General features: G+C 31.7%; 1 protein-coding gene across 6 annotated transcripts in view; it reads right to left on the bottom strand.

Moving 5' to 3' along the window:
* Positions 1–18,592, bottom strand: part of KIAA0586 — a 107,346-nt gene that overhangs the window by 68,445 nt on the left and 20,309 nt on the right. For 5 of the 6 annotated variants that reach the window (XM_081048845.1, XM_081048849.1, XM_081048846.1 and 2 more), the window contains 11 exons: positions 17,406–17,559; positions 15,280–15,447; positions 14,230–14,353; positions 10,905–11,037; positions 10,052–10,269; positions 9,549–9,621; positions 7,117–7,347; positions 6,036–6,210; positions 4,992–5,186; positions 3,284–3,471; positions 835–945 (listed from right to left, as the gene is read on the bottom strand). In XM_081048845.1, coding sequence (XP_080904971.1) covers positions 835–945; positions 3,284–3,471; positions 4,992–5,186; positions 6,036–6,210; positions 7,117–7,347; positions 9,549–9,621; positions 10,052–10,269; positions 10,905–11,037; positions 14,230–14,353; positions 15,280–15,447; positions 17,406–17,559 — 1,770 coding nt within the window. The remainder of the gene's footprint in view (positions 1–834; positions 946–3,283; positions 3,472–4,991; positions 5,187–6,035; positions 6,211–7,116; positions 7,348–9,548; positions 9,622–10,051; positions 10,270–10,904; positions 11,038–14,229; positions 14,354–15,279; positions 15,448–17,405; positions 17,560–18,592) is intronic. The other variant, XM_081048847.1, reaches the window with a different exon arrangement.

The raw sequence follows: 18,592 nt of genomic DNA, 5'->3' as shown, positions 1-18,592 counted from the left end.
AAAAGACAGACACAGAATCTATAATTCTGAAAAGGTAAACAGAATAGTTATTTCTACAGATTATTCTCTAGACCTCAATATATATAATGTAGACACCAAAAACCACCACAACCTCTTCCTGAGAGCAGAATGATAAACTGGCCAAAAATTATTATTTGTAATCATGTATGTTTTCATAAACTTCTGTTGAATAAAATTAGTGAATAATTAAATTTGGCACAAATGCATTTCGGGGCAGTTCTATTTTACTATTTCAGACTGAAAAATTCTTGGTGTTCTCCCTCTCCTTAAAACTGTGTCCTTGATGACCAAATTTGCTTACAATAATGAAACCTGGGAAAAGTTACAGTGCTATGATGCTGTGTAGTAAAGTTATAACTTTGTTACTCAATAGGAAATAAATACTGGGGAGAAATGCACATTTTTGCATTATGTCAATAGTATAATGACAAACTAACATCTCAAAACATGAACTCCAATCGTCTCTATAAAATACACATTCAGAAATATTATAATTAATTCCCATTTAAATCAAGGTTCCTTTCCAAAGAGATAGAAATTCTTTCTTCACATATGAGAGTCTTACAACTTAAGAAACCAAAAAGTTACGCTTAGGATTATCACTTTCAGAATGTTTAAAATATGTAACGATCTTAAACAAAGTATCTTTTTCAAGTTCATAAGCAATTCCAGATTCATTTTGAATCTTTTCCTTAAAACCTAAATTATTATAATAGATTATAATTATAATGGAAGACTTTGCATGGGATAACATTAGTTCGAATCTATAGTCAGACATTACTCAAAACTATATGATAAATTTCTGAACAATACCTGTATCCAGGTGTTGACAGGAGGAAGAAATGATTCTTTGGGACTAGGCAGGGATGAACTGACATCAGCACTACCATTTGAAACGCTGTCAATATCTACACTGGGTAATACCTAAAACAGAACACAACATCCAGCCTTCTGTTCATCATTTTGACTCAACTATTCATCAAACTATATATCAACAACATATAGCTCACTTTTTATTGCAAAGTTAATGGATAACAAATTATTTTAATAATGAAAGAATATTTTATAAAATTTGGAAAATGGGGAACACACAAAATCCTACTATCTTGAGATAACTTCATATTCCCTATTCCCTTTACTTTTTTACTATCCACTTATGCATAGCTAAAACGTAAAAGTTTTCATTCCTGATTTTTCATTGTAATTAGGTCATCGTGCTGCCATATAGACTTCATAATTATATTTTAAGTGAATTTATAATATTTTAACAAATATACATGCCTTAATTCTTTAATCATTTTTCTGTTGGTAAACATTTAGGACATTCTTAGTATTTTCATAATATATATATGCCGTGTTTCCCCGAAAATACGACCTAGTCAGACAATCAGATCTAATGCATCTTTTGGAGCAAAAATTAATATAAGACCCAGTATTATATTATATTATACTATACTATATTATGATAGTATATTATAAAGACCCGGTCTTATAGTATAGTAAAATAAGACCTTATATTAATTTTTGCTCCAAAAGACGTATTATATTAATTTTTGCACCAAAAGATGTATTAGAGCTGATTGTCTGGCTAGGTCGTATTTTTGGGGAAACACGTGATATATCCTATATATATATATCACTACAAAAAAACTTCTTCACATGTATAGGGTTGGTTTCCCTAAACTTTAAATTATTTCATTATACTAGATAGATATTAGATTAACTTCTTGAGCCACAGGACTTGAATATTTAAGATTCTTGGTAATTATCGCCAAAATGCAATCCAAATGATCTCTATTTACATCATCAAAAACGTAATCAATTATGTTTTACCCAACCTTCACGGAAATTAGATAATTGTTTCATCAGTAACAGTTTTTAAATGGAGGTATATTATTTTAATTTGTATTTTCTTGGTAACTAGCAAGATTTAAATTATTCAGTTTGCTTGTTTGTAAACTGTATTTCCTCTGCTGTAGAGGCATGTTCTTTGAATATTTCTGGATTTGCATCTATGTTTTCTTATTAATTTATGGAGGTTTTCATATTTAAAAATTAATCCTTTTTACCATATTCCTTTTATATGTGCTCACTATGTGTTTTCCTTTTTATCGAGGAATTTTTACATATTTGTTTTAGATTTTATAGATTCGAATCTATTTTTCTATCATATCTAAGTTTTCTCCTCTCATAATCAGATGCAGCTTCAGCTTTGATAAAGATTCCATGCAATTATCTTCTAATTCTTCCATATTTTTCCATTTTGTAGTTATACATTGTTATAATGTATAACTACAAGTAGCTTATCGCCTACTTGGAACTCATTTGCTGTACAGTAGTAGGAGTTTCAGAGTCTAAAACTGATCTATTTTCCATATTGCTAACCAATTATAACATACATCATTCCATTTACAAGAATCCTATTTCCCACTGATTTATCTATCACATATTACATTCTGTTTTAAATAATCAACATGATTTCTGAAATACTTTTTTATATAGGATCAGTACCAAAACACTTTATCTTTTCTAAATTCTTTGTTTCTTCAAATATCAAAACGATCTTCAAGTCAGGTTTTTTAAAAAAGGTCATAGTTGTTTTTTTATAAATTGCAATTTCACTTAAATTATACATTAACTTACGAAGAATTGACTACTTGAATATTTAATCTTCACATATAAGTCCTTTCTCCATTCCAGTCTTCCTATATATGTTGTATAAAGACTGAAGTATTAATTATACAAGTCACACATTGTCTTTTTTAATTAGTTATAACATACTGTTCAATTATTCCCTCTGGAATATAATTGAGTCACCTGGATATGAGTCTTTGGCTTAGAAAAGGTGGCTAACTCACACAACAAATACATCACATTAATACCATAGTTTTTTGTTTGTTTTATATTTTATTTTTATTGGGTAACTTTTTTCTAGGACCCCTCAGTTCCAAGTCAATTCGTTGTCCTGCTATCTAGTTGTGGAGGGCACAGCTCAGCTCCAAGTCCAGTTGCCATTTTCAATCTAGTTGCAGGGGGAGCACAGCCCATCATCCCATGTGGGAGTTGAACTGGTGACCTTGTTTTTAAGAGTACGCACTCTAACCAATTCAGCCATCCATCTGCTTAATACCATAGTTTTAAAGAATGAAAAACCCATAATGAAAACAGTCTTCATGAAGCAATTTAATAACAGATTTCAATTACTAAAGTTAAGCCAAAGATTTTATTCCTAAAAAATTTCTGTTCATGCACCCTGGCGTACCTGTACAGTAAGCTGAGGAGGGTCTTTCTTTTCTGACTTCATTTCTACCACTGCTATGTTAGGTTTCTTTACTTCAGTTCCTGTTTTTCGAGTTGATGGAGGAATTGAAGTAGTCACTGTTACAGGATGTGGCTTGTTTACAATTACTCCGGCAGGTGGCATGGAATCACTATTGCTTTGGGTTTGTCCTAAAAAGTTTGGAGGAGAAAAAGAGTCAATCTTTTCAGAAATAAAGGGAAAAATCTAATATACAACCTAGATCTTTACGGCTGAATTGTCATCTAAGAGAAAAATACCATCTGCAATCACCATTCCCTCTATCATCACCATTGTCAACATACCATGTCATCCTGTTAGCAATGACTGATTTATTTGGCACTCATATGTACTACACACTTCACATACACTATCTAATTTAATCCTCAAAATAATCCTATGAGGTATATTATCCACATTTTACAGTCGGGGAAACAGGTTTAGAAACACCTAATTTGCCAAGACTAAAATGTATTGCATTATATTGTATTGTTTTTATTTTCAAATCTTCATAGAGCAACAATGAACAGAAATGAAACCAACAACAAAATATTGTTTGACTACCAAAAAAACAGCAGGTAGGGCAACTATTTGGTAACTATCATAGTTGTCAAAAACTTGCTAGTTTTCCCTTCAAAAGCTCAACTTGTTTCCTGTATTTCCAAGTAAAAAGGGACAATACAGTGCACTCATTAAAAGCACAGACTATAATATATAAAGCAAGGCGGCCCGGGTTTGAATCTTGGCTCCACTCTAAGTATGTAGCCTTTGGCAAATTACTTAACTCCTCTGTGTCTTGGGTTATTCATCTATAAAACTGGTATATTACCATGTGTTTTATAGGGTTGATTAAATAAATTAATATCCGTAAAGTGCTTAGATCTGTACCTGGCACACAGTAAGGACTTTACAAGTATTAGCTATTAATTAGTAGAAGGCAAGTTTGAACAGACATTAGCTACCAAACTGACATGTCATTAACCCATAATATAAAAAATTAAAACAAATATAAAATACATTTAATATAATTTATTATTTATAATATAATATAATTTAATATATTTAATATAAACATAAAAAATAAAAATACAAATTCTCTCATGTGGAAAAATATTCATATTTAAATTAGTCATCAAAGTTAAGGGAAAATAGCAATGGCACTAAAAGAAAAAAATAACTAACAAGATTTGAAGAGCTAGTGAAAGCAAAAGCAATTTAAACAAATTTTTACAATGATGAGCCTGAGAGACCTCAAATAAGTATATAACCAACTTTTGGCTTAGAATACACAACCACACAATATTTGCTTATCACAGCAAATAGTTCAAAAGTACTTTAAGTACTTCCCCTAAGACATGAGGATATTACACACATCAAAATTCTTGAATTCTTTAATTTTATGAATGTCTATGACATGTCTAAACATTTTAAAAATTTCATTTCATCTACAGCAATGTATTTTAAAATACCAAATGAATGTTTCCTATGAGTGAAACTATAGCAGAAACTCATCATGTCAAAGAGTGCTATTACCTATTCTGAAGCCCTACCCACCAATATAAACAATACATAAAGGAAAAGGTAGGTGACGATTGTGTCAGCACCATTCTGTAAGTTCTGCTACTGCTAATGAGAATTTTAAATTTACCTTATATATTGTGTTGGATCTTACCTAAAAGAATTGCCATAGGAATCAGATGACCTTCCAGTGTACCTGAAAGAGTAGGCATTTCTCTGCTTGGGCTGAACAAATACTGCTGATCACCAGGAGACAGCGTAGTAACAGAATGTTTCAGTTTAGAATCTATCTTCTTAGGTTTTGTTGCATAAAAATCAGTTTGTGTTCTTATTGACTTCACTTTAGTGCCTGTAATAATCATCGGATGTTTTTAAATATTGTTTGAACATCTATTATCCAGCCATCTAGAAATACACAACTCTTCTTCACAGAAAGATCTCCTTCTATATAATAAAGTTACAGTGCCCCCAAATAGAAGTAACAAAGAAACCAGGGCTTGGGAAACTTTTTCTTACGTAGCTAGTTAGTAAATATTTTAGTCTCGCGGGCCATATGGCCTCCATTGCAACATCTCAACTCTGCCATTGCAACATGAAAGCAGTCATAGACAATACATAAATAAATGAGGGTAGCTATGTTCCAATAAAACTTTACAACAGTTATATTTAAAAATACTAGTGATGTGGTAGCTGTGAGTCAAAACACACAGTGATAAGTGAAGATACTTTCAGTTGTGTACAAAAGTATCATAAAAATTTTTCACCTTTGCTTCCTACGGCTCTTTGAGAACAAACAAAACTACAGAAGAGCCCATAAGCACTTTTATAATTAATACACAGCATATGGCTGACCTTTCTGTTCATAAAGAATAAAATGGACCAAGGTCTTCAAGAAAATGTCTACTTTACCTAGATTATGGTTTAAATTGTTCAAGACTCATCATCTCATAAATGCAAATTTTATCAGGCTTTATCTATTAGATACCATCGAATCCTATTTTTTCCCCATTTAGTCCTACCTTGTGCCTTCAGTCAGGTCTATTTTTTTCTACTCTTTTAGAAGGAATTTTTTTTCCATCCCTAACCTTATATAATTTCATCCGTATTTGTAATAAATAAAAAGCAAAAATTAAACTTTACATATTAAACTGATACTGTAAAATATAAGGTTTACCACAAAAAAAATGAGGTTCCTTACCTTTAACTCGTTCTATTACTTTTGGTCTCTGTGGTTTGGATTTAGGAGATGGGGAATTAAATCTGAGATACGGTCCTTTTTTAAGAGTGCTGCGATGGCCCTGATAAACTGGTTTTCCATAAATTTGTAACATACAGTTTTCATCTTGTATCACCGTTGTTGCTTTCAAAAAACCCTAAGTACACAAAGTTATTCAACTCACCAGCAATAGTCATTAAACACTTATCTCATTTTTCTAAAGCTTCCTTTTGCCAGCTTAAGTACTATAATAAGAATGATCAGGTCAGAAAAGTCCTCTATTTTCAATGGCTTTTAAATTCTGGATATAGTTTTCAAGCTATAGTTTGAAAGTTTTATAGTTTTCAAAAACATGAAAATTAAATATAAAAATCATCCACCCAAGAAACATGAAGATTCTTACACTACTAAGAATAGTTTCAGCACCAAAAAGTAAGATTTAGATACATGTTATATTTACATTCAAGTACAATACCATAAATGAAGTTTTTAAATGCTTTTCTACATTCCTGATGCCACTACTTCAATCATAATCTAAATGCCACAGAAAAGTAGCATTTATTGAACATCTACTAAGTACTAAGCATTGAATCAGGTGCTTTATTAACCTGACCCAAAATCCATGTTTAGCAGTAAGAAAGTTACAGCCTAGTTAGAGCAGCCAAAACATTCCCTCCATAGCACCTAGTACCATGCCTCATAATCACTAGGCACTAAACAAATAAAATATTACATACATATACACTACAAAGATGAAATACAATTTTGAGTACCATGAACTACTAATTTTTAGACTAGATGATCTCTAGATATACCTGCTTTAACTAAAATATGGTGATTCTATGTGTGAGATCTCAGAAGGAAGGAATTATGTATTTTGTGCAGTGCTTTCCACATTATGGATATCCAAAACACTAAAAATCAATAATTTAAAGATAGTTTATATTTGTATAGTCTTTCCTATTTTTAAAACATTTTCATATTCACTTCATTATTTATATCATAAAGGAAATAATCAGTAACAATGTAACATTTATGCTACAAAAGCAGAATAGGATCTTACTTCTTTTGTCTCTTTCTGTAAGCTTGAAGCAGGCTTGCTCCTCACAGGTGGATTTCTAAAATACTCCTCTTTTTGTTCTTGAGAATGCTTTTTTGGAATCACAGAATTATTTACTGTTTTGCTGTTTTGCTTATTGGTTTTAATATCTTTACTCAAACTGTAAGTTTTCTTGGTCCTTTGATTCTTCTGATCAAATCTCTTTTGTTCATAATCATTCCTTGCCAGTTCATCCTTAACATAACCAAAATCAAAATTACTTAACATCTATTCAAGTAGTAATTCTTCCACATCAAAAGTATTAGAAGTTATTTTCCTCTGTAATAGAAATATAGTTTAGCATTTTAAAATACTTTATAAATAAATGATATTGGCTTACATATGAATAAAAATTCTCTAGAAGAAAAAAGAAAAAAACTAAACAGATTGGTTTCTGATGGAGTAGGACAAAGGAGAAATAGTAGATGATGCACAGAGGTAGGACGGCAACTTTTCATTATAGACCTTTTTACACTTTCTGATGTTTGAACCATACGATTGTAGAAACTATTCAAAAATTAAATTTAAAAAAATTTCCAAAAGAGTAAACAACTTTGTAATAAAACTGAAATATACATTTATAAATTAAAGTTGCTTCAAGGTTTAAACAAATATATTTTGTATGGAATCCACAGTAATAGAGTGACAAACAAGGTGTGATCAAACAATACGGTGAATGTGTAAATAAGAAAAATGTATTACAGTAAAAGACACATTGCCATTAATTCCCCTCAAATACTCCCCCTTGCTTCAAACACATGTATCCCATCGTTCTTGCCACTTTCTGAAGCAGTTCTGGAAGTCTTCTTTAGTGAGTGTCTTTAGTTGCTCTGTCGTGGCTGCCTCGATGTCCTGAACCATTTTGACTTTCTGGAAGAGCCAGAAGTCGCGCGGTGCTAGATTCGGAGAATAAGGTGGATGAGGACACACTGTAATGTTTTTATTTGACAGAAATTGCCATATACCAGAAGCGATGTGTGACACAGAGCCTTTCTGTTGTGATCAATAAATACGGTGAATGCTGCTGCTGAGTGCCATCTAACGGAAAGGCAGGGATCTTCAATATGGGAAGCAGCACGTTGAACCTTAGTTAACTGTGTGACAAGTTTCAATTTGTTCAGTGCAGTCAGTCGGGTATGAGCTCTGGTTGAGAGAAGGTGTGTTTTAAAGTGCCGTAAATAATCCTCCATCATGACAATGTTCCCTGTCACACATCACTTCTAGTACACAGTAATTTCTGTCAAATAAAAACATTATGGTGTGTCCTCATCCACCTTATTCACTGGATCTGGCACCATGCGATGTCTGGCTCTTCCCCAAAGTTAAAATGATTCAGGACATCGAGGCAGCCACAACAGCGCAACTAAAGACACTCACAAAAGAGGACTTCCAGGACTGCTTCAGAAAGTGCAAGAATGATGGGATAAATGTGTTCGAAGTGAGGGGGAGTATTTTGAGGGGGATTAATGACCATGTATCTTTTACTGTAATAATTTTTATAATTTAAACATTCACCGTAGTTTTTGATCACACCTCATATATTGCTATGTCTCTGCAGAGCCAGAGCTGATCTCCAAATCTTCTGCTTTTTTCTGGTGCATCATATAGTAACTAATATAAATTCTTCACAACCACATTAGAAATATATACTCTTAAACAACAAAGTGTAAAAATATATTTCACTGTTTACTGCTGCAAAAACTGAATGGACACTTGATCTTACTACCACTGTGAGTAAACATATACACACATCTTACGGTCTGGGAAAAAAACACTTTGCACCTCAAGATAAAAATAACAGTGCTACCCTGTCTACAAAAAAAACACTTTGTACCTCAAGATAAAAATAACAGTGCTACCCTGTCTACTTCTGTTGCCTCAAATATATAAAATTTTAAGAATTTCCTTTAAATTATTGACACCTGAATAGAAATAACTCTCCTAAATTTTTGCATTGCTAATGTCTGAAGATACACCTGGATGTGATTTCTGTAACCTCAATAACCTTAGAAATCTTGTGGGGTATTTTCCCTTTAAATAACTTTGGTATAAAATATACTTTCGTAAGCCAGAGCTTCTAAATCGGCTGTCTTAAAACATTTTGTAAGTATACTTCTTTCTTTTCTCAATGCTTTTTTAAAATTTTCTTTCAAATACTCATTTTTTTAGTTATTACCCAACAATTTGCCAGATAAGAGGGGTAATATAATTTATGAGACAAAGCATTTATTAAGTGAAATGAAATGTATTACTAAGTAAATATAGTGACAGAGTTAAATTAAGAATTATAAGTGGACTTATACAAAGAATATTATGAGAATAAGTATAATACTTATAAATTGGAAACAATGTTATCTCCTGAGAATTCACTTAATTCTATTTCTTCCAATATCTACCTGAATTTCTGCAGAAATAGTTTTAATCCACTCATCTACTGTCTTTCTGATCCGAATCTTCTCTGACATCTCTCTACAAAAGAGGACAAAAAAAGTTTTCTTAAATTAGCATTTAACATCCTGAGAACAGGACCTGGATCAGATCTCTTATCCAGTTTTGAATCTACTGTGTAGCCAAATACACTTCATCTGAAAAGGAAAAAAAAAATGTTATTAATTTTCATCAACTGTTTGAAGGGTATCTGAAAAGCACATGTAGATCCCAGAATGTAAATACAAAAGAGAGAAACATAAAAGGAAAATTCATATCTGTAAAAGCAATAGCAACATGTGTAGGTCCAACTTTCAACTTTATAGTAAGTCCATATCATCAAAGACAATAAAAAACCTTTTCTAAACATTAAAATACATTAGACAAAATGAATGGCATAGAAAAAATATTAAGAAAGCCTGTAAAACTGGTAGTTTCATAAATAACCTTGGGATACCAACATCCTTCTCACCTGTTGGAAGATAGAGCATTGATAAACGAATACATGGCAGCTCCATCCTTTGCACGAATAATAGCTTCGAGGTTTTCTTCAAGTACTTTTTTATTGTTTTGTACTCCTCTCAAAATCTTCTCAGCATCTTTCAATATGGATCTCGTACTGGTTGTTTGAAGCTTAATGGAATTCTGTGAAAGATCAGCAAGCCTCGACATGATCAGAGATTCTTTTGGCTTGAAAGAAAAAAAGTCAGAAATGTTACCATGTAAAGCTCTCATTATCATTTTAATCCAAAGAAGAGCTATTTTATAGTTGGTGCCATACACTATGCCAATATGTTGTAAGGACTCAATTTGTCAAATTTAAGAGCTATAAAAGAATACTTGGAAATTAAGGTTTCTTTCTATTTAGAAGTATTAATGTGAATGGTAAGTGAAATAGGGCTGGGAAGTCCACAGCGGTGATAGGCAGACCAATGGCCAATAAAAGCTATACCTGGTAAAGAAAGCTAAAACAAAATAAGAAAAGGCTGGCTCTAGGTAGGCATGGCAAACATTGTGAACTCGATAAAGAAGAGCCATCTGCAGTTCTCTCTCCCCCTTCCTTCCTCTCCAACAGAAGCTGAAAAACTAGAAAGGGCATATAGCTCAGTCCTAGCCAAGAGGAGAAAGTAGAAATCACTTGGTAAATGCTTCTGGAAAAGTTTTGTAAAGAGAACAGACTGGGTTCACATGATTTTTGGTTTGTTTGTTTTTTTTTTCAGTGCTTTGTCTTCACCTTTCTTCCTGCTTTCTGTCTTGGTAACTTTTTTATTTCTTCAAAATTTTTTCCTTTACTAATCAATTTCAATATCGTGTTCCCTCTTTACCTGGAGTACGCCATTTGTTTCTTTCTTCTTTTGGCCAAGATCATGAAGAACATCATCAGACTTCTGCACAGTCACTTTAGCTGTTCCTGGTTCATCACAGGAAGGAAATTTTTGAGAGAACAGAGTATCAATGCTGTAAAAGATTAAAAAATGAAGTTTCCTAAATTGTCATAAATCCAGAAAACATTTGATTACACAAATCTTTGATACATTCTTAGTTATGTGAATTCTAAATGGTGTCCTATGAATATTGTACAATGAAATTAATCAATTATATGATTAAACATATGTAACACAGAAAATCATAGGAGACAAAACTGCTCAGACCAGACTGGTTTAGGCATAATAAGAAAAGAGATGAACAAGGTTTTACTTTGAAGAAGCTAACGAGAATAAGCACTTCCAGAATGGTTGAGTAAGAACCTCTAAAAATCCACTCCTGCATAAGAACAAAGAAAACACTAGCAAAAGTAGTCAAAAACTACTTTTGAAGAACTCTGAAAATTAAACAGAGGCTTACAAACCTGAGGAACATTAATCAAGAAAACTCACAGTAAGAACTGACTCTCGGTAAGAACAGGAGGATTTATGGCATTTTAAACTTGCCTCATTCCCAGTGCCCTATTCCCAATCCTGTCATAGCCTTGAAAACCAACAGCCTCACAACCACTACAAAGGGCAGAATGGATTTGGAGCTCCTCAGAAAGTCCCATTCATGAAGTTTCTCTTTATTTGACCCGACTCAAAGCTAATTCATTTTTCAAAAACAGTCGCAATTGCTTAACATCTTAGCTGCCTGAAGCGGCCATATCAGTTCAGGCAAAGAGGATTGCCAATAAACTAAAAATTGAGGAAGGAAATGTCCGTGGTGCAGCTCTGAAAAGTTCCAACACATTACTGAGAATCTAGAAAGTCATGTGCATGTACTGGGTATTGTGTACACTCAAGAAAGACCTGAGAAGGGCCTACTCTCACATCTGCCTGACCTTGGGGCTCTGTGCAAGTAGAAAGTTAAGGCTAAGAGAGATTTATAAACTGCCAGAGCACTGAAGGTGTCCTCCAAAACACACACACACACACACACACACACACACACAGCAATTTAGCAAAGAGAGAGAGACTTAATAGTTCAAGGTAGTTAAGGAAATCACTTTCAACTCATTAGCAGACTCAGCTAACCAAATAAAGACTTGCTGCACACGACAAAGAATACAGACTTTACAGAATTAGTCCAGGAAAGAGTATCAAGAACAACAACAAACCCTGTAGGGTAGAGGAAGAAGCATCTGATTTCCAGAGTTGCCACTTTATATTATTTAAAATGTCCAATTTTCAACAAAAAGTTGTAAGACACACAGAGAGCAGGAAAGTATAGCTCAGACACAGGAAGAAGCATCACCAACAGGAACAGTCCCTCAGGAACCCCTAATGTTGGATTTATTAGACAAAGACTACAAATTAGCTATTACTAAATGAAGCTATGCTCAAAAAATCAAAGGAAAGTATAAAAATGAAGTCTCATCAAATTGAGAATAGCAATCAAAATAGAAACTTTTTTTTTTAAAGGATCCAATACAAATTCTGGAGTTGAAAAATACAATAACTGAAATGTAAAATTCACTAGAGGGGTTAAACAATATTGGAGTTGGCAGAAGGAAAAAAATCAGTGAACTTAATTAAGATGGGTTAACTGAGATTCTCCAGTCTGGGGAACTGAGAGAAAAGAAAATGAAAAAAATTAAGACACCTGTGGGCCATCATGAAGCATACCAACATACAGCATAGTCCTAGGAGAGAAGAAAAAGGTCATGTGCACTATTTAACTATTTATAGACATAACAACCAAAAACTTCCCAAATTTAGTGAATATTAATCCACTCATCCAAGAAGCTCAACAAACTCCAAGTAGGATAAATTCAGAGATCCATACTTAGACATGTCATAGTCAAAATGTCAAATCCCTAAGACAAAGGGAGAATCTTGAAGGCAATGAGGGAAAAATGATTCATCATATACAAAGATTCCTCTAAAAGATTAACAGTTTACTTCTCAGAAACTAGGAGTCCAGAAGGCAGTGAGAGGACATAGTCAAAGTGCTGAAAGAAAAAGAATATCAACAAAAATTCTATATCCAGCAAAACTCTCCTTCAAAAGTAAAAAATAAAGACATCCCCAGATAAATTGAGAATTCATCATTAGCAAACCTACCTTACAGAAAATACTAAAGGGAGGATTTTTCATAAAAGGACACTTAGACACTAACTCAAATCCATGTGAAGAAATAAAGAGTACTGGGTAAAGGTTAACTATATAGGTAAAGACAGCATAAGCTTTATTTTTGTTTATAAACTTTTTCTTCTATCTGATTTAAAAGACAACTGCATAAAGCAATAATTATCAAGCTGTAGAGATGGGTTATAATGTATAAATATGTAATTTGTACAATAGCAGAAAGATAGGGGGTGGGAATAAACCCATATTTGAGCAAAGTTTTTGAATCCTATTAAAATTAAATTGGTATTAATCCTAACTAGATTGTTTTAAATTAAAATTTAATTGTAATCCCTGGGGCAATCACTAAGAAAATAACAAAAAAATATAGCAGAAGAAACAAGGGAATTAAAATGTTATACTAGAAAATACCTATTTAATACAAAAAAGGCATTATGGAGGAAAAGTATAGAAAAAAAGACCTAAGACATACAGAAAACAGCAACATGGCACACATAGACCTTACTTTATCAGTAGTTACATTAATTGTTAATGGACTAAAATGTACAATGTCTCCACATGAAGTTACTCAAAATGTGGCTAATTTAGTTTTTATTACTGTAGTTTTAATGACATTCAAAATAAATAAAATTATCATTGCCTAGGTTTACTTAATTTTTTTAAAACTTTTTATTATGTAAAATTTCGAACATACACAAAAGCAGAAAGTTATAATGACCTCCATATATATCCTACTCCATATTTAATTACAGTAATCATTAACTCATGGCTGTCCTCATTTTATTTATTCTTCAACCCAGTGACCCCTACCCTGCATTGTATTATTGTTGAAGCAAATCTCAGATACCATTTCATCAGAAATGAATACTCTGCATTTATTACAAACTAATCAATCTGCATTTTAAGAAAATGAGATATATTCATTTTACATTTATATTAAAGGGGGAAGATATATTAGCAGAAGAAAATAGTAACTAAATCTAAGATGATTTTCAAAAGCAATGGTATAAATTTATTAAATTCCTAAAGAAATTTTATAAATATGAACAAAGCTTTTTTCAACCTATCTTTTATTCAAATCTCTTGTTTTTACCTCTCTCCACTCTCAGGATTCCATTCTATTTTTGACCTGGTTAGTGGGGTTTTGTCTGAAGATTCACTTATTCTTGTCAAAGAATCCTGGTTATTCAAAATTTGTTCCAATAGTCTCACATTCCCTAGAGTAAAAGAAATATAGTGTTATATTTCAAGTACTAATTCATTTTTCTCTTATATAACATCTCACGTATAGTTGTACTAAATTAGTGTCTTATGATGATAATCTATTCAATTCACTCTACAATGCAGGCTATAATTACACTCATCAAATAAAACTAAATATTTATAACGCATGAAAACTGTATCAGTAAAAGTTTAGGCCTGAGTTTATTTCCATCACTAGAAAAGGGCATTTGAATAAGAAATATTTTCTACATATCAACTATTAGTTCAATCTATCCTTTAGCCTCATCTTTAATGAGAATATATTAACAACTTTTTATTTGGTGAAGTTGGTTTTTTAAAGATTGTATTATTTTTTAATTTCTTAAAACTCCTTAAATGTGTCCAAGACAAGATTTTAATGCATTTAAATGATTACCAGAATAAAAGCTTATACCTAACACTTTCACTTTTACTAGGACTATATTTTACTAGAAGGACTATAAGGGTCTTAATTATTTCATTTATAAAAATTAATATATAAGTACTTTTTCCTACTGAATACAGTAATAAATGTTAAATTTCTCTGAGTTTTACTATTGAAATTCACACCTAAAAACAATATAAGGAAACATGGTACAAAATGATCAGCAAAGCATTATTTTTTATTTATTAAAAAAAATTTGTTCATTATAGGTTTAAGTAATAAGATAGAAGATAGAATGTAATTATAAATTCATATCTCTAATTCTTTCTATGAAGAATCTAAAGAAACTTGATTTGCCCAGTAAGTATCATTTAAAGAAAAATATTAAAAATAGAGATTCTACTTCAGTTACTATGAGGCACATAAGAAAATTATAAATCATGAGTGTTGAAATCTGTTACTAATTTGATATAGGTCTAATAAAGTAGTGGATACTAATAATAATTGCTTTATTACCTATATGACCGGACATCTCCATATTTTCTTTTTCTTCCCCAGGATTTTTCCTCTTTGATATTTTACCATCCTTTGAAATAGGTACAGGAGCAAACCTGCGAGGTGTTGGTGTCTCCAAAGGAGATGTCTGTTTATCAAAACCCCTATCTTCAACCTCTCTTGAAGGTGCTTTAAAAGAAAATAAAGAAAAAAAAATTAACTTATTTTTTAAAAAAACTTTAAACTGTAAGATTCAGTCAAGATAGCAGAGTAAGTAAATGCTGTGCTTGCCTCTTCCCATGACCACATTAAAATTACAATTAAATTATAGAACAGTCAACCTGGAGAGCCAGCTAAAGACTAGCTGAACAGAAATCTGTTAACTAAGGATATAAAAAGTCACACTGAGACTGTAAAAAAAAAAAAAAAAGTTTATGGTAAACTGGTAAACACACACCAAAGAGGAAAAAAGAGTATAACACTCCACGTAGGCACCAAACAACAAAAAAAATGTGTTAGCAATTAGCTATCATGGACTCATTCCCCAAAACAAAAAAAAATAAGATACAGTTAAGCAAGCATAAATCAATTTGTGCTTCTTCAAATTTCAATTTGAAGACAGTAAACTCTATGCCTCTTGATTAAAAAAAAAAACAAACCTTTAAATTGTAGAGTGTTACTCTTCCCCATATATTAAAAATAAAATCAAAATTATATAGGATATACAAATTATTAACAAGTATATAGAAATAAATTCATCCTCACTAAAAATCAAAAGAAATACAGACTATAAATATTTTACACTTATAGCTAATAAGAAAAAAATCAATATGATAATATTCAGTGCTATTTAAGTTTGGTGAAAATGGCACAGCCAGATACTGCTTGTGGCAATAAAAACTGATAAGATACTAAGTATAGGAAGTCCTAATCACTCAACTGACTATCCTTTAGTGATTTTAATATTTTAAAGATAATTATGTACAACATGGGAAACACTTTTGGCATGCTAGTTAAAAAGTAGTACAAAATTATATTTATGCTACAACTACAAGTACATAAAAATGATGTATGCCCAAGAAGAAACAGAAAAACATAAAGTTTAATTTGTTGAATTTTTAATTTACTCATTTTTTCTTTTATTTCTGTTACTGTCACTAAAATACACAAAGAAACCAATTCAGTATACAATCAATAAAACATACATCTTTTCCTTTAAAATTTAAGTTTAAAAATACAAAATTATGGCAAGTAATTCTCCAGAACTGAGTATGAAACAAGTGTCCACTTCTACAGAAAACACATGGCTACGTCATACTGAAACCCAGTGTGCTCTGACACTCTTACTCCAAAGCCAGGTGACCTTGTCCAATCAAATCATAACCTTTCTGTGCTTCGTCTTCCTCCCTTCACAACTTAAAAACTGACTCATATTACTCCACAATAGTTTTGTAAAGACCACTCATTTGTTGTAAAACATAAAGCACCTTACAAGTATAAGGTATCTTCAATATGTCTATAATACAACAATAGTCTAACAAACCAAATGTTGGGGATATTGTACTACATGGATCTGTCTGTATATCATTAAAAGGATAGCCCTTGATTTTTATCAATTCATTATTCATATATCAATAATTTAGAAATACACTTATTCATTTATTTTAAATTCCAAAAGTTTGATACAAATAAGCTATGTATGTATTCCTTTGTTGTTATAAACAGAGATTTTTGTTTTAGAATTCTATTAAGACAGACTTGCATTACTAACTCTTTGAAATTACTTAGAAATACTTTATAATTACACTCAAGTGGTTTTTCTCCTGACACAATCAAGAAATATAGTCAATATTAAGTTTGTCAGACAACTGGAGAATTGATTACAAGCATTTTTGATAGCAGATAAGTAAAACTTTTCTAAATTTATAAGTGCTTCTGACAATTTATGATGGTTATTAATTAAAACCATAAAGTAAGACATGAGCCATAACTAGACTGAACAAGTTTCAAAATGACCCAAAAAGTACTTCACCTAAAAAAAGAACTAATTCTATAAAATACTTAATCTTTTATATCCCAGTAATATACCACAAAGAAAATTCATAGTTGACATTTTTTTTTATTAATAGAGAACTACACATTTTTACCTGGCTTGGAAGAAAATGTGCTATGGGGAGATAGATTACTGCTACCAAGATGAGAACAGTCTGGTTTCACAGAATATTTTTCCACCGCTCTAGGAGGAGGCATAGTAACAGGCTGAAAACTACTAGTCTTGAGTGCAGCACTAATGAAGTGAGTCTAGAAGACATAAAATTATTCTATTAATTTCAAATATCATTTGAAAAGAGTTAGGCGACAAAATACATTTGAAGTTTATTAGAGGACTTAAAAACAATTTATTAGATTTAATAAACAATGAAAATATGTACATACATGCAACTATCCACTGTAGCAGTGATGTCACTAGAAGGATATAGCAGAACAAAGACCCGGATTAAGCCCGGCTCTGTGGTGTGATCTTGATCATTTATTTAACAATTGTAAACTCAGTTTCCTTCTTCATACTTCAGAGATGACTCAGAGGCTTAAACAAGCAGGAGATGGCCAGAAGCCAGGGGCCCTAACACTAGACCTTTACTTCGACCAGATAATTCAAAACCAAAACATCTCATCTTTACGTCCGGGATGATTTTGTTTGAAGTAAGGGTTAAAACCCATTGCTACTAAGCACTCAAATAATAACCATACTTAGTAGCAGCAATAATCTATGCATTTACACACAAGTGGAAACTATTAATAACAACAGTTTTTCAGCACTATTTATTAACAAATCTGGAACGTATGAATATCTTACCTAAAACAACTGATTTCAAAAGAGAGTTTTATGCCTAGAAAGGAAACACCTAAAAACATTCGTAGTTTTATAGAATTCTTATAAATGTGTAAAGATCTCTCTACATAAAACAGATGGGACAGACAATAAATTTCATTTCATTATGTATTTATTGAACTACTAATATACCTACGTAGTATGTCACTAAAATCTCAACTTTCTCTGTAATTATAAACTTTATAAATAAGATGTCTGAATTTGCAAAGATCCCATTCTCCCAAAATCAGAAAGTCAATAAATTATGGGTTTATTACATGAAGGATAAATTAATGGCAGACAGGAACATAAGATAAGTAGGACCCTCTCCTTAACAAATCAATATGCTTTTCAAATATATTATCTCATTTTGTCCTGAACAAAAAAACATACTTTCTAGGTTAAGAAATCAAGTCTCAGAGTGCAGTTATCTGTAGCCTGGGAATAGAACTCTGATAAGAC

Source organism: Rhinolophus hipposideros (assembly GCF_964194185.1).
Source record: "Rhinolophus hipposideros genome assembly, chromosome: 5".
NCBI classification, from domain to species: Eukaryota; Metazoa; Chordata; class Mammalia; order Chiroptera; family Rhinolophidae; genus Rhinolophus; species Rhinolophus hipposideros.
Note: the sequence above shows the minus strand (reverse complement) of the source record. Positions and strands in the feature narration are given on the sequence as shown.